The following is a 24,548-nucleotide window of genomic DNA, read 5'->3' on the forward strand; positions in this document are numbered from 1 at the left end:
CTAGAAACATTCAGCGGAGATCTGGAGAGAAGAGTAAGACCAAGTTAATGTTTTGAGTATGCAAACTCAGTCTAAGTGTTTGGTCATTCTACAGATACTGAGTGTTTCTAGCATTTTCTTTTTTTGTTCCATAAAATAGCATTCTTAATCCCTTTGCTCAAAGTGATTCACCATGCATGGTACAAATAATTATGCAAAAGAAAAATAAAGATTGATACATTTCTTCGCATTGGCATCTGAGATTTTATTTTATAATGTACATCTCATAAAACTCCTTCTCTGTGAAAAAGGGGAAGTATTCATTCTAAGTAAAATGCGCTTTCTATCATATACTGTTATTATTGAGAGTGTTTATCCTTCCTATCATACAACATGCACAGTATTACACCCCTGCCCGATTTTACACTCCCATCAACTGCCTTTACCTCCTACTTTTTAAATTCTTCCCTTCTAAGGAGTTTTTAATCCAATTTGTTACCTTTCCCTAATTAAGCCAATATACACAACATCCAATGCATTTCCCCATCTACCATATTTGTCATCTTCTCAAAGAATTGTCTTAGATTTATTAAGCATAATCTTCCTTGCTAAAATCTCTGTTGGGTGCTTCTAACTATTTTCTCTTCATCTAGATATTTAGTAGTTTCATTTTAATTAAAGATTCCAAAATTTTACATACCACAGATGTTATACTACTACTTTTTTGAAAATAACAACTACTTGTATTTATATAGCGCCTTTAACACAGTGAAACGTCCCAAGACAATTCGCATTAGTGTTATAAGACAAAAATCTGACACCGAGCCACATAAGAAGAAATTACGGCAGATGACCAAAAGCTTGGTCAAAGAGGTAGGTCAGAAGGAGCGTCTTAGAGGAGGAAAGAGAGGTAGTGAGGTTTAGGGAGGGAATTCCGGAGGTTGTGCGATTATAATCAGGGATGCTCAAGAGGGCAGAATTTGGGGAGTGCAAATATCATGGTGGTGGGGGGGGGGGGGGCAGAGGGGGAGGTTGTGAGGCTGAAGGAGATTACAAAGATAGGGAGGGGCGATACCATGGAGGGATTTGAAAACAATGATAAGAATTTTGAAATCAAGGCGTTGCTTAACTGGGAGCCAATGTAGATCAGCGAGCACAGGGATGATGGGTGAGTAGGACTTGGTGCAAGTTAGGACATGGACACCCAAGTTTTGGATGACCTCAAGTTTACAAAGGGTATGTAAGAGAAATTTAGCATTAGGGATACCAGCGGGACAAGGGTTAAAGTGCTGGTTCCTGCACCGACCCATAAGGAGGTAAAAGGCCTCTCTTTGGCCTTGTACATTCCAGTACCAAGGCTCCAGAAGTTATCAATTCAATAATATTCTGACAGGATACGATGTGAGAACCTAAACAAGACATTGATAAGACCTTGCGAAGAGGCTCAAGGCAGACTCATGGGCATCAAGGAGAATCAACAAATTCTGACCTAATGAAGTCATTCTAGTCACGGCCTAAGGTGGTCACGAGGGTCTTGGCCTGTCAATCCAAAGTAGCACTAATAAGGTAGTCCAATTAGAGAAGTAGCACTGATAAGGTAGTCCAACTAGAGATCTAGCGAGGTCTTACCAGGGAACGGAGGGGTTTTTGAAACGTATAAAAGTTGTATGATTGTGCTGTTCGGAGAGCATCTCCACTCACAGGCGGCTGTGATGAGAAGTGTTCCCGGACGTTCATAATAAAAGATCGTTATACCTTGCCATTCATCTCTGTCTGCTAACTCCAGGGGCTGTTACGTAGGTTGGGGCGAGCGTCGACCCTCTATATCAGGGGGCCCACTCATGGAAGGAGAAGCCTTCCCGTTTTCCCCTTACATGTGGGAGGCCAGCCAGGAGTCCGTTGGAATAGTCAAGTCTAGAGGTAACAAAGGCATGGATGAGGGTTTCAGCAGCAGAAGAGCTGAGGCAGGGGCGGAGGCGGGCAATGTTACAGAGGTGGAAATAGGTGGTTTTAGCTATGCCGCAGATATGTGGCCGAAAGCTCATTTCAGGGTCAAATATGACACCAAAGTTGCGAACAGTCAGGTTCAGCCTCAGATAGATGCCAGGGACAGGGAGAGAAAATGGTTACCACATTAGCCGTTCTCCAGCACACACCACACTCAGCAGAAGCCTGCAATTTAATTTCTAAGTAGTCTACTATTGCTTCCCCATTTCCTTCAGCATCTTTGGGTGTTATCATCAGATCTTGGCACTTTTTCTCTTTTAGCATAACTAACTTCTCAATCATTTTCTTTTGATTATATCATCTCTCATCTCACATTTAGCCAATTCAGGATTTACCTCCTCCCCAATATCCTCTTTTGTAAAGTACTTAAGTGTCCCCACCAATTTCTGTTTGTACTCTCCTCACTCACTATCCTCCTCTCTCAAGTGCCACTCATATTTAAAAATTATTTTTACTAAGATATTTGTAGAAGAGCTTCTTAGTTTTATATCTAAGGCCTTGTATGTCCTCCTCTTCAATTTTAGTTTGTTTCTAAATGTTTTATTTATCCACAACAACCTGAAACATGTATTAGTCTCCATTTTTAATTGTTGATCTACAGTTGTGTGTGCCAATACCTCTTTCCACCTCACACATCAATTACAGATGAAAAACAATGGGGGTCATTTTGACTTTAGACAAATGTAATTTCGTATCAGCCACCCATTATACATCTCTCCCAATTTTTTTTCCATTAATGTGAATAGAAATAAAAATCGGGAGAGATGAAGAACAGACAGCTGATTCCATATTGCCCATTTTACACTATCACCCAAAGTCAAAATGACCCCAATAACTGGTGGGAAGGGAGGGAGGAAGGGAAGGAGGAAAGGAGACTGACTTGCATTTATATAGCGCCTTTCATGTCTCATAGCGCCTTACAGTAAATTAAGTACTTATATTATAGGTGATAGTATAGATGCATTTAAGGAGTGGTTAGATAAGCATACGAGAAAGGAATAGAGTGTTATGCTGGTAGGGTTAGATGAGGAAAGACAGGAGTCGTCTTGAGTGGAGCATAAACACCGGCATAGACTGGTTGGGCCGAATAGCCTGTTTCTGTGCTGTGTAACCTATGTAATCCAAGATTCTCAACATATTGAACCTGTAGGTGGCACTGAAAACAAAACATCATGTGACCAATTAATTAGTGTCATCAGACTAAAGTTAAGTGTCAAGCCCAAACCAAACACACAGAATTCACAACCATCAACCTCTTAAATAACCCTCCCCAACGCTTCAATTGATAAAGATCCCACATCACCCCATACCAAAAGGTCTCCAATCCCCCACTGAGCAAGTTTTTGACCAAACTCCCCCAATAAACAAAGTTTTTGACCCCTTTCCCCACTTGCCACTGGCTGTATTTCCCATTTTCCATCCAGCCACTGGCTTCCAATCCATTCCCTTAGCCCCCACTAGCTGCAGTTGCCCTCATAGGCTACCCCTACCCCACTTAATTTCCCACAAAAAGCAATCCCTCACACCCAACTGATTATCTTAAGATTTCAAAATTGGCCTCTGCTTTCAACATGAAATTTGTTTCATTTGGGCCTAACCTATACAGGAAGGATTGATACAGCTTCTTAACAGCAAGAGGAATTAGTGCCTCAAAGCGATTAATTAAAAATGATTGTTTTGTTTTTCTCTTTGATTTAACGACAACTTAATTTTAAGCACAGTATATAATTGTTCTCCCCCACCCCCCACCCCGCGTCTTGCAATTTTATTTTCCAGGAAGCTATGAGTACAGTTTTGTTTTAAATTATAAAATGCCCATTCAATATAAATTTACATAAGCAGCAAATGCTTTTTGGAAAATAGTAAATTCTACCCATGTCACACTTTTTAATTGCAAAGAAATGCTTTGCATACCAAATGGATGACACACATAAAGAAAGGTATGTGGGCTGCATAATGCACAGAAGAGAAGGCTAACAAAGTACTTTATATGCAACTAAGTGTTCTAACCTGGGGCGCAGTACATTTTCTCTATGGCACTGCTGTCATAGGAATCATCAACCTCACTCCATCTGCTAAAATACGTTAGTTGAATGTGTCCTAAAAACAAAATGACATGAGAAATCAAAACAATTTTTTCCTACATTTTCTGTAGAAGTGAACTGTAATTATTCTTTTGTAGCTAAAAAACAGTATCATTAAGAATAATGGCATCATTAAGCACTAGAAGCTATTACTGTGGGTGAATTCACTGCACTGGAAATGAGGCTTCAGACAGGAAATGAAGATACTAATTATAGGATGAAACACCTACTCACTTAATTGGAAGCAAGTAAGCAACAGCAAAAGATATTAGGAAAAAAATGCATTTGCAAAAGTTCCTGACCTTTGTCATTCAGCAAGATGTTGTTTGGGTTCAAATCCTGGCATATGATTCCTTCTCGATGAAGTGCATCAAGGGCTACAGCTATCTCTGCTGCCCAATGCTGAATGCAGCTCTCAGGAATGTGAGCATTAGAAGCTTGCACAAAACTTTCTTCTAGCTCTTTAAACATGTGTGATACTAACTTATCTCCATCTGTTCTTGTGGCAATGTGGCTTTCTGCCATTGCCTTTTCACTTACGTTCTCAAAATGTGGGACACTGACTTGTGTTTCTTGGTCACAGCTCTCTGTGGGTTCTCCAAATGTTTGCTCTTCATCTGAAATATCTTTTTCATCTGTAATTTTTTCTTTCATAGTTAGGGAAGCTTCTTTGTGATCAGAATAAATTGAACTATCTTCACCTGAATCTGTACCACAAGGACTGACTCGGTCATGTCGTTGAGGAATAGGGTTTAGATTTCTGTGGATGTGTGCCAAGTCTGAGGTGCTACAAGATGCAACAGTCATAAATGATGGCATATTTTCAGCATGGGTGATGGCAAACAATGAATTAAGTTCTTCTTTCTCAACAGGCATGCTGGCATTGATTTGCTTGTACAGGTCTTGTTCCTTTCTATTCTCAGAAAGGTGTAACTGTTGTGTTGAGGTACTATCTAGGCTTTCATCACAAGAGCTATCTTCCTCGAGTAAAATCTGTTCCAGTGTTCCTTGAGAATTCATGCAATGATCAATATTATAATTAATTTGTAAAACGTCAGGTTTTTCATAGAGTCTATTCTCTGAATTATCAGTGTTAGTCACACTGCATTTATCAGATAAAACCAGTCCACCTGCCTCACCGTCCTGTGAAACACCTGGTAAATTGATTAATAGATCAGGTTTACCCTCCTCACAGCTGCTTGTATCCCCACCTGCTGCATCCTGAAAGGATATAACTGGTACAGAATCATTTGAGGATCCTCTGCTGCAAGTATCTAGAGCCAAAAAGACGACTGACTCCAGTTTCATGTTGCTGGCATCAAAATTGTTCTCGTTACTGTCCACTTCAGATACCAGATTAAAAATTGGTGCTGACTCCGTTTTTACATTTAGGAATTTTTCTGCTAGGTCAAGACTTACGAGTTCATTTGCACTATCCTTGCTATCGATTCTGAAAAATTCCATCGGACTATTTTTGGACAGATTTAGAGACTCAGAGGTTTTTGTAGGACTAAAGACTTCAGTGTTAATGTCCTCTGTGAAGAACCGAAGCTCTTGATTTGTAGCAGGGGAACAAAGACTGTCGTTACTAAGAAGGGAATGTGACCGGGAGATCATTCCCATGTCCGTGGAACTTTCAGGTACATCTTCACAAACTGTTGGAAAGGTTTCAGAAGACAGACTATCAGGCTCTTTTTTCTCCTGTTCATATTCATGGCACAATGTAAGATAGCTATGAGTACATTCTTCTTCAACTGTTTCAGAGCCAGATGATGGTGATCCTAACAGTTCATGTGAATTGTCTTGCATATCTTCATCTGGAGCACTACTATCATCCTGTGAACTTGAAGTTTGGTTGCTCTTCAAAGGCAGGCCTTGAAGCATGTTTCCAAGGTCACTTCCCCCCGAGCCTACACTGCTGCCCATGCCTTCAGTGCTTGACTGGTCCATGGTAAAACTACCGTGTGCAGTGACTGTTTTAGGACCATGCTTGCCCAAGTCAGGAGATTCAAAACTTTCCTCAGATCTTTTCTGGAGGAATTTGCATACATAGGACCACAGTTTACCCCCTAAGTTCACAAAAAAGAACAATAATTAGTAAAAATAAACAACATTTCTGACAATTTATTTTACAGGTTTTTTTTGATTCACTATCCATGAATGACAACTCTGCTTACTTATTCCTACCATTAAAAAAAATACCAACTTAGTACAATACTGCCCAAGTGTTTTTAACCATATCATGTAGAGAGCAATGTACACTGTAACAATGTAAGGGGAGAAATTCGGGAACGCCCTGTTTGGGGCGCTAATTTTTAAAAGTTGAAAAGATTAGCTGTAAAGAAAAAAAAAATTCAGGGTTTGTGCTCCAGGAACATAACATAAGAAATAGGAGCAGGAGTAGGCCATTTGGCCTCTCGAGCCTGCTCCGCCATTTAGTAAGATCATGGCTGATCTGATCATGGACTCAGCTCCACTTCCCTGCCCGCTCCCCATAACCGTTTATTCTTTGATTGCTCAAAAATCTATCTTATCTCCACCTTAAATATATTCAATGACCCAGCCTCCACAGCTCGGGGCAGAGAATTCCATAGATTTACAACCCTCGAGAAAAAATTCCTCCCCATCTCAGTTTTAAATGGGCAGGCCCTTATTCTACGACTATGTCCCTTAGTTTTAGTTTCTCCTATGAGTGAAAATATCCTCTCTGTATCCACCTTGTCGAGCCCCCTCATTATCTTATAAGTTTCGATAAGATCGCTTCTCATTCTTCTGAACTCCAATGAGTATAGACCTAACCTACTCAACCTATCCTCATAAGACATCTCCAGAATCAGCCTAGTGATTCTTCTTTGAACAGCCTCCAATGTAAGTATATCCTTCCTTAAATACGGAGAGCAAAACTGTACGCAATACTCTGGGTGTGGCCTCACCACGTCTCTGCTTTTATACTCTATCCCCCTTGCAATAATGGCCAACATTCCATTTACCTTCCTGATTGCTTGCTGTAACTGCACACTAGCCTTTTGCGTTTCATGCACAAGGACCCCCAGGTCCCTCTGTACTGCAGCACTTTGCAATTTTTCTCCATTTAAATAATAATTTGCTTTTCTATTTTTTCTGCCAAAGTGGATAACCTCACATTTTCCCACGTTATACTCCTCTGCCAAATTTTTGTCCTCTCACTTAGCCTGTCTATATTCCTTTGCAGATTTTTTGTGTCCTCCTCACAATTTGCTTTCCCACCCATTTTTGTATCATCAGCAAACTTGGTTACATTACACTCGGTCTGTTCATCTAAATCATTAATATAGATTGTAAATAGTTGAGGCCCCTGTGGCACCCTACTAGTTACTGTTTGTCAACTGGAAATTGACCCATTTATCCCGACTCCCTGTTGTAGCACTAAATCAAGCACGTCACTTCCTTCCTGGAGCAAGTGGGGCGGGGCTGCTGTGTTCAGAGACATTTTCCCTCCCTGAAAGGGAAGGGTCATCGCTGCAGACTCTGCAAGGAAAAAAAACTTACCTGGTCCCCAACAGCAGGCGCGATCCAGCCCAATCACCTACAGAGAGTGCTGGGCTGATTGATTGGGATTGGAAGAGGTTTGACAAAAATCAACTTACAACATTGCAGAAATATTATTACAGTACTTACCTTGGTCACCTCGCCTTTAAGCATCGCCCCCGAACTCCCGATGAATGCCTCCTGCAGCTGCAGTGTTTTTGCCTGGCGATGCTGCAGGGATCGGAACCGAAGTTTGGGTCTGGGACGCTACCGGGGCAATGCGCATGGCGATTATATCCCCATCTCCGGGCAAAGGAGATCGGGGCGTAACATCCTACCGCTGCCGCCAATCTCCTGTCAAATTTAACGGGAGTCGTTCATCTCGCCGCGCCCGGTCAGTAAGTGGTTAGCGCCCCATTATCACATTCCGGAGGCGATAACGGGAGGCGCTAAGGAGGCCAATTTCTAGGCTGTAATGTTGTATCACTAGAGGGAACGTCATTTCATGCAATACCTTCTGGGCAGAATCACATCATTGCAAATAGCATGCTGGGAAATTCAGCAGCTGCACATGTGACAGGATGTTTCACTTGGGGTGTGAGAAGATGAGTTCTTCTCTCGCTGCAGCCCGATCACAAATAACAGGCTCAACAAACATTTAACATCTACAACTGGGCATGCCTGTATCTTTACATAAAGAATCAATCTGAATACTTCAATAAATGACATTTAAAATGTTCCTGTAATAATGAGTAAGAGAACCAACATTAAAAAGAAATACTCTTTTAGAAATATCTTGTGTCCATTACAATCTATTGAAGAAGCTGTTTCTCAGAAATGTTTCAAAGAATCACGGGTGCACGCAACTTTATACAAATCAACATCATTTATATATGAAATATAAGTGCAAACAATGTGCTAACTTTAATCATGTTAATGTATCTAAAATATTTTGTTCTGGAAAGCCTATTATTATCTGCTTCACTAAGGTACTAAAATCATGTTGAGCATCTGTACAAATAACAGCAGCCTACATGAACAACTAGGGTTATTATCGTGTTCAATTGATTGTGTTTACTGTGCCAGACTGGAATGCAGGTATAAACTGCCAGCCTTTACTTAATATTCCTCTAAGTGCTTGAATTGTAATGATTTAATTACTACTTTCAACCCAAGTGCACATCACAGCTTCCTGCATATCAAACAGTGCCTTTGTAAGGTTTTGCTAAAACTAAAGACTTCATTCCAAATGTCCAGGTCCTCATGTGTAGAGTGCTTATAATATTTGGTAGTTTTATCACACGAGACATTAGGAGTTTTTTTTTAAACTTCTATTTATTCCTTCAAAGCCTTTCTGCCTCCACACTGTTCTCCTGGGAGAGCAACATATGCTGGGCTGAGAGTTTTTCCTGGGTACCATCGAAGGTGTTCTGTATCAGACGATAACTAAAGACAATGGGCCAGATCTTGACGTTTGATCAAAGAGGTATGTAAATTGGCTAGCAAGTTCAGGGGTTAGAGATACAGTGTGAAGTGCAAATCCTCAGATCTTGGCTGGTCAATTTACACCACTCTGTCGTTTGCTTTACACAAACAGCACCTCGCCCTTTGCCTTCCTGTTATTTTTAAGAACTTGCTGGATTTGCACATTAATTGGCCACAGAAAGTTAAGTCTGGCAATTAAGAGTGTAAGTACCCTTTTAATGTGATAATTGTTAATGCAGTCAACCTCTCTCGCCCAGAAATTGAACAATTTAATCTGTGGTATTTCATTCCGTCAGGTGGTAAATTGTTCTTGTAGATCTTTAAAATATCAATTTTTTAACTTTTCCTTTCTGTTTCTTTTTTCTTTCTCAATTAAATCTTTTCGCCCATCTCTTTATTTCTCTTTCTCTCACATTCACCCTCTCTCCATCATTCCTCTGTTTCGTTCTCAATTCTTAAATCGTGTTAGTTGACAACAACTTGTATTTATAAAGTGCCTTTAACGTATTGAAATGTCTCAAGGCACTTCACAGGAGTAATATGTGATAAAAATTTGACACCGAGTCGCATAAGTAGAAATCAGCGCAGGTGACCAAAAGTTTGATCAAATAGGTATGTTTTAAGGAGCATCTTGAAGGAGGAAAGAGAGGTGGAAAGGTTTAGGCAGGGAGTTCCATAGCTTGGGGCCTAGGCAACAGAAGGCATGACCACCAATGGTTGAGCGATTATAATCAGGGATGCTCAGGAGGGCAGAATTAGAAGATCGCAGATATCTCGGCTAAAGGAGATTACAGAGATAGGGAGGGGCGAGGACATGGAGGGATTTGAAAACAAGGATGAGAATTTTGATCGAGGTGTTGCTTAACCGGAGGCCAATTAGGTCAACGAACACAGGGGTCATGGGTGAGCGGGACTGGGTGTGAGTTAGAACACGGGCGGCTGGGTTTTGGATCACGTCTAGTTTACGTAGAGTAGAATGTGGGAGGCCAGCCAGGAGTGCATTGGAATAGTCAAGTTTAGAGGTAACAAAGGCATGGATGAGGGCTTCAGCAGCAGATGAGCTAAGGCAAGAGCTGAGACGGACGATGTTATGGAGGTGGAAATAGGCAGTTTTAGTTATGCTGCAGATAGGTGGTCAAATGCTCATTTCATGGTCAAATATGACACCAAGGTTTCGAACAGTCTGGTTCAACCTCAAGGCAGAAGTTGGGGAGAGAGATGGAGTCAGTGGCGAGGGAACGGAGTTTGTGGCAGAGACCGAAAACAATGGTTTTGATCTTCTGAATATTCAATTGGAGAAAATTTCTACTCATCCTAGATGTCGGACAAGCCATCTGACAATTTAGAGACCGTGGAAGGTTCGAGAGAAGTGGTTGTGAGGTAGAGCTGGGTGTTATCAGCATACATATAGAAACTGACGCTGTGTTTCTGGATGATGTCGCCAAGGGGCAACATGTAGATGAAAAATAGGAGGAGCCCAAGGATAGATCCTTGGGAGACACCAGAGGTAACGATGAGGGCTGATGACGGCAGATTTGAGTGGGAGGGGGGGGGGGGCAGAAAACAGTACCCAAGGAGAGAGAATCATTAACAATGTCAGCTAACAGAGGAGCTAGAAAAGGAAGTTGGGTGGTCAGCAGTTTGCTGGGAATAGGGTCAAGGGAGCAGGAAGTGGGTCTCATGGACAGGGTGAGCTTGGAAAGGTCATGAAGGGAGATTGGAGAGAAACTGGAGATAGACATGAGGTCAGGGATAGGGCAGGGGGCTTCCTTCGAGGAAGTTTGGCCCGGTGGGCTAGAGGAAGGAAGGGAAGAGGCAGAGGCCGCCGAACACATGGTCTCAATCTTAGAGACAAAGAAGTCCATGAGCTCCTCACACTTATTGTCGGAGGTGAGGGCGGAGACTGGGGAGAGGGGTTTAAAAAGACGGTTAGCATTGGAGAATAGAAGCCGAGGTTTATCTTTACATTCCAGTGATTCTGGAATAGTGAGTGATTTTGGCAGGTAAGAGCATGATCCAATCGTGCTTTATATGGTCCAGCCACATCTAGCGGTGAATGGCTAAACCAGTTGTCCGCCATATCCGTTAAAGTCTGCGTTCCTTGGACTTAAAGGAGCGAAGGTCAGGTCTGTACCAGGGGGAACGGCCAGGGTGAGAGAGAGAGTAATTGTTTTAACGGGGACTAGGATATGAAAGGTGGTGATGAGGGTGTGATTGAGCAGATCGGTGGCTGCAGAAATATCATGGTGAATGGAAGACCAAAGGCTCGACAGTTGGGAGTTGATAAGTGCAGTTGTGAGAGAGTCAGTAGAGAGTTTTTTCCAGTTAAGGAGATACACTGTTGGTTCTGCTGTTCACTGAGGGCCCAGATGTCCTGCTGTCCTTGCCATGCTGTTATCAGCTCATACTTCCAGCAACTTACAGTGCAAAAAATGTTAAGCTCAAGGGTGCAGAAAACAGTTTATTTAACAGTGAGATGCCCTGCTCCAGCAAGTTCCAGCCCACGTGCTTTGTAGTACGGGATACCACTTTACATTAGTTCTTCCTCCACTAACAAAAATACACTGTTACCATGACGTGCTATATCCAACAGGTTTGAACATACCAGACTAGAATAGGAACACTCAGCTCTAGAGTATCTTTGTATTTGACTGTTAAATGAGACTAGGATTCAAATCTGCCTTGTCTGAATGGTGCTCCAATACTCCACCAATACAGTTAGCAAATTGGTCAACTCAAAAATAATTTTACTCCACAATATGGCCAAAGCATAGGAAATAGTACTGTCTAACATAGATAAATCGCAAGTAAGCTCTTCTGTAAAGTGGATATTCATTAAAATATTTTTGTATAATAGGATGTATGCACAATGTAAAAATAGATCCATATATTGCAAAGCAATAAAGAGATCTTTATTTAACTCCTGTGATTCACATATTGAATTGTAATAGAGCTTCAGGAAAATTCCTTTTCAGATCACTCAAAGTTTATACGAGATGTACAATATAGTGATAAAATTACGTAACATTTGAAAAATAAAACTGATTAGCAACAGATCTTCTTGAGGCATGAGTGACACTGCTGCTGAGAGCAGAGTTTAGACTCTCAGATTCTACTCAGCAATTCAGCCATACACAGTGCATTGGTCGTTTATCAATGGCACATGGCTCAATGAGCCTTCTGCATTGAATGTTCATTAGCGCAACTAATATATGTGCACGCATGCATTTGAAGATTAACTTGTGTTAACACAATAGTATTTAAACAGATTATCTGAATTTACCAAACAAATTCAAGACTCATTACACAATCTCCTACCCTGGTTCATTCTTTCTCAGGACCTCCTTCAGCTGTTCCTTCCTCCTACATCTTCAGGCTTTTAAAATCCAAGCATGGCATCACCTAATCACTACTCCCTGGTTCAGCTAATCTTGGGTTTTAGATTACATAATAAATGGCAATACATAGATTAGAACTGATTCTTGTAGATGTGCATGGTGTCACTTGTTTTTTTTAAATATATGGTACTTTTTTAATGAATTTGTTTCCCTCTTGCCAAAAAGCAGAGCCGCATTAACTCGGCAATTATGGAACTCGGACATATTAACACACTTAAAAAGGCTGTTCCCACGACCACTGCTGGAAGTGCATGTGTGGACGCAGGAAGGACAGGATCAGCAACAGCAACTTGCATTTACATAGCGTGTTTATGGTGTTCCTTGCACTGGAGTGGTACTGTCAAGGTTCTCACATGAATAATGGAAATTGGAGAAATACCAGAAGCATGCTCCAGCAAGAAGTCAATGGCTTCAAGAGAGAAGAGAAGACAAGAAAGAAAAAGACAAAAAAAAACAACAAACAGATTTTTAGCTTCACTAAAAATTGGAGGGTCTACTCTTCTGAAAATGGCATGGGTCTACAATTACATTGCTCATTTAATGCACACTGTAACCGCACAGTAAGTGCATTTCTATTCTCCCTCCCAAAAATGTGAAAACAGGATGCTGAATGGGAGTCTGTATGATATGAACGTCAGATCTTAGTCAAGCACACTATAGCGAATATTGGTAATAAATGACTTGTGTTTGGAATGTAAAGGTTAAATATACAATTTAAACTGAATATAAAATGTTCACTACTATACCAGTACTAATTTTCCCAGCTTGGATGCCACCAACCCTCCACTATCCCTCTCCCCACCCCAAAGTAGTCCAGGTCAGGAGTGATGCCGATCTGCGGGATTTCCAATATAACTACTGACTGATGATCCACCATGGAGGTCAGGTGAGGGCCTCCCTGCTGAGAGCAGAAAGCTAAAATAGGTCTCCGCTGGGAGTGAAACACAACGATCTAGGAATATCCTTAAGAAGTAAGAGATCTGGGTGATTTTTTTCCCCACATTACCCAATTTGGGGAGTATTTTACAGTGAAAGTATCCCTAATGTTATCATTGCTGTTAATTACTTTGCAGTCATTTTGTGCTTTTATCAATAATTTTGAATAAGGCATGCATGTATTTTTTTGTGGAATAAATCACATTCTGACAGGGTTGAATTTTGGGGGTTTTGGTTTTTGGTATAATTTTGAGGTTAATGAGAAATTGTATTTGAATAGCACCTTTACCATAGCAGTGTCTGAAGTGGCGATGATGCAAAATATTATTGTTCTCTAGCATTACCATTTAATTGCAAATTATTTCTTTCTTATTTCTTACTATTCCTGAAGCAGTTGAATACATACACACATGTAAAGAGAATTTAATTTATCTTTTAAAGAAAAATATTAAAATGTGTGTTTAATCTGGACAAAATTTCATGGCATTCTAACTCGGGCTTATTTAGTGCCTGCATTAGCAAATGATCAGTAGAGCATTCCTTGTACACAAGATTGGATCCATCTTCATGTAAAAAGCTTTCAATGGAAAATTGATTCAATTAAAATGTTTTTAAAGACCTGACAATTCCTAAATTGTCACAGGAATTGTGTGAGCAATATTATGATTTTTCCTATTGACAGTAAAGCTTTTACATAAGTTAGTATCTTTTGAAATATTCAATTGTTGCACAAGGGTGAAATTTATTGAATAACTGAACATAGGACATAGGACATGAAGCGGCCATTTAGCCCCTTGAGCCTCTTCCATCATTCTATTAGCCATGGCTGATCTACAGATCAACTTAACTCCACTCCATTTACCTGCCTTTGTTCCATATCCCGTGATGCCTTTACCTAACAAAAATCTATCAATTTCGGGTCCTGAAAATTTCAATTGACCCAGAATTCGTAGCATTTTGGGGACAGATTGATCAAATTGCATACATTTCAAAACTCTTATTTATTTGTTGAAGTCTGTGCAGTTAAACATCGCACCTACAGAACACAAAATAGCTGCAATGATGTTGTCTCACTTGGGATGCCCTACAAGAAGCAATGTCATCCCTTGATGGTATATGTTGCAATAATGCACCCTGGTTTCTTCCATACAAAACACTCGACAGATTGTTTTTGTAAGGAATCTACTAATTTGAATGGTAAGTTAAAGGTGAGTTAGCAAATCTTCTTAAATTTAATAAAATAAAGACCAACACACACCTTCTGCATACTGCAGCAAAAGAAAGATGGAGTCTTCAGAGATGATTTGCTTCTTCAGTTGCACCATGTTGGGCACACAGTGGGGAATGATGGTCTTTCTGTTCCTGCTGCACTCGCTGCTTTTCCTCAGACTCTGACAGAGAACGGAAAGGTCAGTTGTACCCTCTGCTGCTTTAGAACATGCTGTGCTCCGCACTTATCCACTAGACTAATCTATTTGTGCTATTCTGTGCTTTGGAAAACCAGTTAGTCCTCTTCATCTTCCGCTCGGTGCCCTAAGCTCCCCAAGGCCTAACTGATGGCATTTGGCTGCTAGCCAATACACTGAGGATGGCACTGAGCTGCCATTAAAATCAATTACATGGGTCAATGTTTTTATTAATCTCTTTCTCAACTAAGTCATCAGAATAATACTTACGCTATTTTTCTCAGAAAACTACACAGGTTAACCAAAGGTTGGTGTGATTTTTCAGGCTGTAGACTGTGCAAGCATGTTATGAGTTTTATCAATTTAAGTTTCATTAACGCATAAAAGTACTGATTAATAGATTCTTATTTAAAGACAATTTAATTTAAAAAATGTGTATGACTAAGTTCATGGTCTAGATATTTGGGAGCTCGCAGGGAACAATCCCTTTGCCTGAACGTTGAGGTCTGAGGCAGCCCCAATATTGGGCCTTTGACCTCATTGTAATGCAGCCCTGCGGCAAAGACTGGAGCAAAATCTACTCTCGGTCCCTTAGGTGAGAGGGCCTGGGGGTCGGGTCAGCAATGGGGGGGACGAGTCAACGCAGAGTACTGGGATCAGGGCTGAGGGGTCGTGAGCACGAAGTCTCAGGAGCCAGGGGCCGGGATCAGGTCAGGGTATCTGGAGTCATGGGGGCTGGGTGTCGCGATCAGATCAGGGAGCCTGGAGTCATGGGGGCAAGATATTGGTGCTTGGGGCCGAAATCATAATTGATTGGGGGTCAGCATTATGGATGATCGGGAGACAGGAGCGTGGGCTGTTGGGTTCGAGAACGTGAGCAATCAGAGGTTGGGGTCGGGAGCGTGGGCGATTGGATATCGGGGTCAGGAGTGTGGGAAATTGGGAGGGTGGTTAAATGTGGGCGGTCAGGGGTTGGGAGCATGGGCCATCGGGAGGAACACTCGCTCCTCCCGGCTCCACATTTGGTTAATTTATTTATCTTCTATGTTGTAGGCAATCACTAGGACTGATTTCCCTGATGCAGCCCACAACGGCGCTGGCTGCCTCCGGGCAAACGAATCTGGGAGAGGGGATCAGAAGGCGGTGTTAGGCCCCTTATTTGCATATGCAAAGGGACCAACACCTGCTTCAGGTATAGGTAAAGGAAGCCTGTTATTTGTCCTTACCCAATATGGAGGGTGGTGCACTTACAGCTGGAAATGTGTGTGCACTTCCTGCCCACCATTTTGAGGCCTTAGCTGTCCGTGCAGCTCCTTAGAAATGGGTGCTGCACAGTGCAATTTCTAGGCCCGTATGTTTTTAAACTTTTAAACAATGCCACCAGCCAACCCTGCCGCAGCCATTTTACTCTCTCAACCACCACCAGATAGATGAGCATCGTAGTAAAAGCCAGGGAGCATGGCAAAAACGTGCAGTGCCCAGACTCCAGAAAATCTGCAGTGGATGGAACTCCCAACCTATTGCACGTCTGCCAGCATAATGGCTTTGCGGAATATCTAGGCCGCCACTTTATGGAGATGAGATGATGAAAAGGTGGAGGGGTAAACATAATAATAAATATAAATACATAACAAATATTTGTACACATACACACACACATGCATGGAGGGTTTCATTCAGCAATAAAAGGTAACTATGATTTTAGGAAGCCAGTTTGGAAACATGCTGGAAATCTACTGCTATTCCAAATACTTAGTCAACTGAATCCTAAAACGAACACAACCATTTTGACCAAGGCACTATGCATTCATTGGGATTTTGCTTGACTACACATTAAAAGTGATCGAACATGAGTGAACCAACATTATTTCATTTTGTTACTGACAATTTGGTAATCTACCACAGCACAAAAATGCCATGTAGATTGAGTTACCAAGACAAAGAATGGGCGGGGGTGGGGGAAGATTTATTTTAGTCTCATTGAGCGCAAAGTGCAGCGCAAGTTGAAAAGAGTCCAGAGCTCCCTACAGTTTGCTACAATAACACACCTAATTCCCAAATTCAGAAGATTACCACCTACCTCACTAGCATGACATTTACACTGCTCAAACCAGTCATCCTTATGGCATCTTTGTATGAGATTGCCCAATTAGTGTCAATTAGTGATGAATTATGGGCAGTTTTGTGCTGCTGGGAATGGGTTGAGACTGCCCAAACTGATTTCACTTAGGATAACAGCTGTCAAGAAGGGAGAGACAGAGATAGAAACAAGGCTTCTATCCCATCTGCCTGAGCTGCATTTAAATCTGTGTTCGACAGGTGAAAGGGCAATACTTTAACTAGGTCTCACTTCCACCTTCACCCATGCAAAAAAATAAATTATCCAACTTATGCTTGATTCAGTTAAATGTTTATCCTGAGTTCCTTTCTTATAAATACAATGGATAATATTTTGTTGTGTGTAGAATTAAAGAAAAAATACTTTTATTATAAATCTCCCCAGTTTAACAGAATTCGCTAACTTTTCAAACAAAGCAAAATATAACCCAATGGAGTTTTAGTTTTAGAACTTACTCCACTGCCTTATGTCATACACAAGTTACATTAAATAAAGAACATACATTTATATAGTGCCTTTCACAACCCAAGGGTGTCCCAAAGTGCTTCAGAGTCAGAAGGTCGTGGGTTCAAGTCCCACTCCAGAGACTTGAGCACAAAAATCTAGGCTGAAACTCCAGTGCGGTACTGAGGGAGTGCTGCACTGTTGGAGGTGTTAAACTGAGGCCCTGTCTGTTCTCCCAGGTGGACGTCGAAACATAGAAATTAGGTGCAGGAGTAGGCCCTTCGAGCCTGCACCACCATTCAATAAGATCATGGCTGATCATTCCCTCAGTACCCCTTTCCCACTTTCTCTCCATACCCCTTGATCCCTTTAGCCATAAGGGCCTTATCTAACTCCCTCTTGAATATATCCAATGAACTGGCATCAACAACTCTCTGCGGTAGGGAATTCCACAGGTTAACAACTCTCTGTGTGAAGAAGTTTCTCCTCATCTCAGTCCTAAATGGCCTACCACTTATCCCCTGGTTCTGGACTTCCCCAACATCGGGAACATTCTTCCCGCATCTAACCTATCCAGTCCCGTCCCATCAGAATCTTATAAGTTTCTATGAGATCCCCTCTCATCCTTCTAAACTCCAATGTATAAAGGCCCAGTTGATCCAGTCTCTCCTCATATGTCAGTCCAGTCATCCCTGGAATCAGTCTGGTGAACCTTCGCTGCACTCCCTCAATAGCAAGAACGTCCTTCCTCAGATTAGGAGACCAAAACTGAACACAATATTCCAGGTGAGGTCTCACCAAGGCCCTGTACAACTGCAGTAAGACCTCCCTGCTCCTATACTCAAATCCCCTAGTTATGAAGGCCAACAGACCATTTGTCTTCTTCACTGTCTGCTGTACCTGCATGCCAACTTTCAATGACTGATGAACCATGAGACCCAGGTCTTGTTGCACCTCCCCTTTTCCTAATCTGCCGCCATTCAGATAATATTCTGCCTTCGTGTTTTTACCCCCAAAGTGGATACCCTCACATTTATCCACATTATACTGCATCTGCCATGCATTTGCCCACTCACCTAACCTGTCCAAGTCACCTTGCAGTCTCTTAGCGTCCTCCTCACAGCTCACACCGCCACCCAGTTTAGTGTCATCTGCAAACTTGGAGATGTTACACTCAATTCCTTCATCTAAATCATTAATGTATATTGTAAAGAGCTGGGGTCCCAGCACTGAGCCCTGCGGCACTCCACTAGTCACAGCCTGCCATTCTGAAAAGGACCCGTTTATCCCAACTCTCTGCTTCCTATCTGCCAACCAGTTCTCTATCCACGTCAGTACATTACCCCCAATACCATGTGCTTCGATTTTGCACACCAATCTCTTGTGTGGGACCTTGTCAAAAGCCTTTTGAAAGTCCAAATACACCAAATCCACTGGTTCTCCCTTGTCCACTCTACTAGTTACATCCTCAAAAAACTCCAGAAGATTTGTCAAGCATGATTTCCCTTTCACAAATCTATGCTGACTTGGACCGATCCTGTCACTGCTTTCCAAATCCACTGCTATTTCATCCTTAGTGATTGATTCCAACATTTGCCCCACTACTGATGTCAGGCTAACCGGTCTATAATTTCCCGTTTTCTCTCTCCCTTCTTTTTTGAAAATTGGTGTTACATTAGCTACCCTCCAGTCCATAGGAAATTATCCAGAGTCGATAGTCTGTTGGAAAATGATCACCAATGCATCCACTATTTCTAGGGCCACTTCCTTAAGTACCTTGGGATGCAGACTATCATGCCCTGGGGATTTATCAGCCTTCAATCCCATCAATTTCCCCAACACAATTTCCCGCCTAATAAGGATATCCTTCAGTTCCTCCTTCTCACTAGACCCTCGGTCCCCTAGTATATCCGGAAGGTTATTTGTGTCTTCCTTCGTGAAGACAGAATCAAAGTATTTATGCAATTGGTCTGCCATTTCTTTGTTCCCCATTATAAATTCACTTGAATCCGCCTGCAAGGGACCTACATTTGTTTTTACTAATCTTTTTCTCTTCCCATATCTCTAGAAGCTTTTGCAGTCAGTTTTTGTGTTCCTGGCAAGCTTCCTCTCATACTCTATTTTCCCCCTCCTAATTAAACCCTTAGTCCTCCTTTGCTGAATTCTAAATTTCTCCCAGTCCTCAGGTTTGTTGCTTTTTCTGGCGAATTCATATGCCTTTTCCTTGGATTTAACACTATCCTTAATTTCCCTTGTTAGCCACGCTTGAGCCATCTTCCCCATTTTATTTTTACTCCAGACAGGGATGTACAATTGTTGAAGTTCATCCATGTGATCTTTAAATGTTTGCCATTGCCTATCCACTGTCAACCCTTTAAGTATAATTTTCCAGTCTATTCTAGCCAATTCACGCCTCATACCGTTGAAGTTACCTTTCCTTAAGTTCAGGACATTAGTTTCTGAATTAACTGTGTAACTCTCCATCTTAATAAAGAATTCTATCATATTATGGTCACTCTTCCCCAAGGGGCCTCGCACAACAAGATTGCTTATTAGTCCCTTCTTATTACACATCACCCAGTCTAGGATGGCCAGCTCCCTGGTTGGTTCCTCGACATATTGGTCTAGAAAACCATCCCTAATACACTCCAGGAAATCCTCCTCCACCGCATTGCTACCGGTTTGGTTAGCCCAATCAATATGTAGATTAAAGTCGCCCATGATAACTACTGTACCTTTATTGCACACATCGCTTATTTCTTGTTTGATGCTGTCCCCAACCTCACTACTACTGTTTGGTGGTCTGTACATAACTCCTTCTAGTGTTTTCTGCCCTTTGGTATTCCGCAGCTCCACCCATACATAAAAGATTTCATGGCACTATTTCGAAGAGGAGCAAGGGAGTTATCCCCGGTGTGCTGGCCAATATTTATCCCTCAATCAACATCACTAAAACAGATTATCTGGTCGTTATCACATTGCTGTTTGTGGGAGATTGCTGTGTGCAAATTGGCTGCTGTGTACCCTACATTACAACAGTGACTACACTTCAAAAAGTACTTCATTGGCTATAATGAGCTTTGGGATGTCTGGTGGTCATGAAAGGCGCTATACAAGTGCAAGTCTTCCTTCTTTCTATGAAGTACTTTTGAAGCATATTCACTGTTGTAATGTAGGGAAATATGACAGCCAATTTGCATATAGCAAGGCCGCACAAACAGCAATGAGAAAATGACCAAATAATCTGTTTTAGTGATGTTGTTTGCGGGGTGAATATTGGGCAGGACACTGGATGAACTCCCCCTGCTCTTCAAAATAGTGCCATGGAATCTTTATGTGCATCTGGTCGTCATATTATAAAAAGGATATAGAGGCACTGGAGAGGGTGCAAAAAAGATTTACAAGGATGATACCAGAAATGAGAGGTTATACCCATCAGGAAAGGATGAACAGGCCATTGGTCTCTCTTCCCTTGAAAAGGTGAAGGGGCGACCTAATTGAGGTCTTCAAATTATGAAAGGTTTTGATGGAGTAGACACAGAGTGTTTACACTTGTGGGGGAAGAGAAAAACTAGAGGCCGTCAATATAAGATAGTCACCAAGAAATCCAATCGGGAATTCAGAAGAAACTTCTTCACCAGAGAGTGGTGAGGAGTGGAACTCGCTACCACAGGGAGTGGTTGATGCAAATAGTATTAGTGCATTTAAGGGGAGGCTAGATAAGCATATGAGGGAGAGGGGAATAGAGGGTTATGCTGATCAAGTTGGATGAGGAAAGATGGGAGGAGACTCGAGTGGAGCATAAATGCCGGCATGGACTGGTTGGGCTGAATGACCTGTTTCTGTGCCGTATATCCTATGTAATTCTATGTAATCTGAGGGTTTAACATCTCAAGCAAAAGATGGCACCACTGACATGACAGTATTCCCTCAGTACTGCACTGAAATGTCAGCCTAGATTATGTGCGCAAGTCTCTGGAGTAGGACTTGAAACAATTTACCCACAAAACCATCTATGGGATTACTCCATCTGTTCCCATCTGAGCTATTAAGGGAGCACAGCATGGAAAAGTTTCAAACTGTCTAGCCTTACCATTTCTGTCTTTGGGCAAACAGGTTCTCACTAGCAATCAGGTTGAGAAAGCTCTTGTGCAGTTTCTCTCACTTGCCTTCAATATTACAGCAGTAAAGCTCAGACAAGGAGGGGGGGGGAACAAGGTTTTGAAAAATGCACACTGGAAACACTCACAAAAACAATAATAACTAAATAGTAATGTTGCATTTTTAGAATTCAGCCATTAAATAGGAATGATTTTAAAGAGCTGCTTACTTTTAAAATGAAGGTCTCCTGTGTTCTGGAATCCAACACAAGTAAAACCTTCAGAAACAAATACAAACACACGTTAAAAATCAAGTCTCCGTCAACACAGAATAAGCAATACATTTGTGTACACATTTATCCCAATGTCAAACCAGTTTGAAAGTTGCATTTAAAATCTATTCAGTTAGAACGGGGCAGCATAGCAAATGGAATCAGAGAACACAAATCTGACCCCTAGAAAAACACCTTAAAAACGAAAGGATAAAAACACTGGACGCTTTTACTGTCTCCTCTCCTCCCCTTTACTCTTAAAGCCTGAGAATATTTACAGTGTGCTGACACGAAGAAAGCACATCTGTGATTTTTTTTTAAATTGGCCATCGGCAGATAGTTTTCCCAAACAGGTGTTTTATAAATGACTGTAAATCAGCCCCTGGAAACACCTCCTCCAAGGCAGGCGAAACCAATGATAATATAATTAGAGCCAGATACATCAGGCGAGTAGATAGTCTCCATCTGTTCAATGTCATATTTAATCACTTTTACTTCTTTAAATCTGCAGCAACTGAGCTTTTATAAACTTACTTACTAAAACATGAATATTTGTGCTGCCAAGTCCTGTGGTAGCAGAGTTACAACAGCATGGAATACAGCTGGGTTGTATCTGACCCAACTGGTGGTCTGTGATGTAAACAGAAATGCAGTATTTTGCATTTTAATTATTTATCTTCCACAGTAAATGCTTTCTACAGGGGGTGACAAATGTCTTTATAAAACCTGTTAACATTTTACCGCAAGTGGATTCTCTCCCTCCCCCTTTCCAGTCATGATGTAAAAATGATTCTTTTCCATTATCCAATGTATCCACAATACACAATAGTAGGTATTTTATAGAGTGCCGAAGACCACTTATATGTGGGTCCAAAAGGTTTTGTAGCTGGTTTCACAGGTTTGTTTGCTACCACTTCTGAAGAACAAATCTTAATTATCAAATTACAAGGAAACAATAAATTTAAGATATTTTAGGAACGTACTAGCACTGAAGAAAATATCGATTTTGTAATTACACATGCTGTCGTTTTAAAGTTGATTCGGTTAATTTAGGGTGATTGGGAGATGGTGGAAGGTAACTACTTCTGAAGGTGCTTCTCCAATATAAAATGGGCTATGAGGTTGACATCAGTAGACATACTCATTCACTGAGGATTCTTCAGCAGTCTTGGCATTTTAACTGTCTACAATTGGATCTAGGTTCAGTAATTTCTTTGTCAATTCTCCTGATATCATCAGCATTTCCTGGAGCAGTAACTCAAGGTTCCCGTTCCAATTAATGAGTAAAAGTTATCTGCAGCATTGGAAGGATTAAAAAGCCAAGGTTACCCTGCGTGCTTTTTGTTCAGTTGGGGCCAAAACTGGAAACGTTTGAAACGTAGAAAGATTAGTGAAATTTAGGGATGATCTTATAACTTGAACTGAGCTTTTGAAGGAATAAGGTAAGGTACCCTCATTTCATTTTAATAAACTGAATCAAACAGTTACAACTTTTAACAATCTTTTGTTTTATTTTTCTGTTGATTTGGGGCATTTTCACCATTATTAACAATTAACCAATTAAAAGAATTATGATTAGCTTTCATATCAAGTTTTTTTCTACTGATTTCTGTTGACCAGTTGAATTTCCTTTTGTGAACACTGAATTTGAATAACACTATCAGGAGATAACTCAGATGGAGATATGATCCTGGCTTTAAAAATTAAAATTAAAATTAAAATGAGGGGACCATATCTCAGTCCTTCAAAGGATACTCAGTTCAAGTTATAAGATCATTCCTAAATTTCACTAATATTCGTGCATTTCAAACATTTCCAGTTTCGGCCCCAACTGCAGATTACTAGGATATAAAATATACCACAACACCAACTTGTATTATACAGCGCTTTTAACGTAGTGAAATGTCCCAAGGTGCCTCACAGAAGCATTACGAGATAAAATCTGACACCGAGCCACATAAGGAGAAATAAGGACAGGTGACCTAAAGCTTGGTCAAAGAGGTAAGTTTTAAGGAGCGTCTTGAAGGGGGAAAGAGAAGTAGAGAGGCAAAGAGATTTAGGCAGGGAGTTCCTGATCTTAGGGCCTTGACAACAGAAGGCACAGCCACCAATGATTGAGCGATTATAATCAGGGATGATCAAGAGTGCAGAATTAGAGGAGCGCAGACATCTCGGGGGGGGGAGGGGGTTGAAATTGGGGGGTTGTGGGTCTGGAGGAGATTACAGAGATAGGGAGGGGCGAGGCCATGGACTGATTTAAAAACAGAGTTGAGAATTTTGAAACCGAGGTGTTGCTTAACCGGGAGCCAATGTAGGTCAGCGAGCAAAGGGCTGATGGGTGAACGGGACTTGGTGCGAGTTAGGACACATGCAGCAGAGTTTTGGATCACCTCTAGTTTACGGAGGGTGGAATGTGGGAAAAATCAGTATTATCCATGATTCATACAGTCCTCAATGGAAAATATTTCATAAGCCTGTATAGAAGCATCTTGAATGTGAACTTAGATTGGAATTATTCAACTGGCGGTGTAGAAGCTGGGTGCATGTGGAGTTTTGAATTAGGAGTTGTCTGTGAAGCCCTCATGACTGAGATAAGCAGTTTTGAGTTACCAGCAACTCAAACATGTGCCCTGTTTGACAGGCAAACACTCACATGCTTGTCATAACTCTGATTTTTGGCTGTCTTTTTATTCTTTTAGCATTTCAACGAGAAGCACAACTCTGTCTAATGGGTGATTAAAACCCTGCAAATCATAATGTCTCATCACTCAGAGCCACATCAAGAACTGATTAGGATCACTGCAACTAAGC

General features: G+C 41.3%; 1 protein-coding gene across 6 annotated transcripts in view; it reads right to left on the reverse strand.

Annotated features, from left to right (window-relative positions):
* rps6kc1 (ribosomal protein S6 kinase polypeptide 1) overlaps positions 1-24,548 on the reverse strand; it is a 221,421-nt gene that overhangs the window by 13,805 nt on the left and 183,068 nt on the right. For 5 of the 6 annotated variants that reach the window (XM_070889471.1, XM_070889475.1, XM_070889473.1 and 2 more), the window contains 4 exons: positions 21,696-21,743; positions 14,655-14,787; positions 4,373-6,139; positions 3,997-4,086 (listed from right to left, as the gene is read on the reverse strand). In XM_070889471.1, the coding sequence (XP_070745572.1) occupies positions 3,997-4,086; positions 4,373-6,139; positions 14,655-14,787; positions 21,696-21,743 (2,038 nt within the window). Of the gene's footprint in view, positions 1-1,734; positions 1,894-3,996; positions 4,087-4,372; positions 6,140-14,654; positions 14,788-21,695; positions 21,744-24,548 lie in introns of all 6 variants that reach the window. The other variant, XR_011595014.1, reaches the window with a different exon arrangement.

This window comes from Pristiophorus japonicus, chromosome 9, assembly GCF_044704955.1.
Source record: "Pristiophorus japonicus isolate sPriJap1 chromosome 9, sPriJap1.hap1, whole genome shotgun sequence".
Classification (NCBI taxonomy): Eukaryota; Metazoa; Chordata; class Chondrichthyes; family Pristiophoridae; genus Pristiophorus; species Pristiophorus japonicus.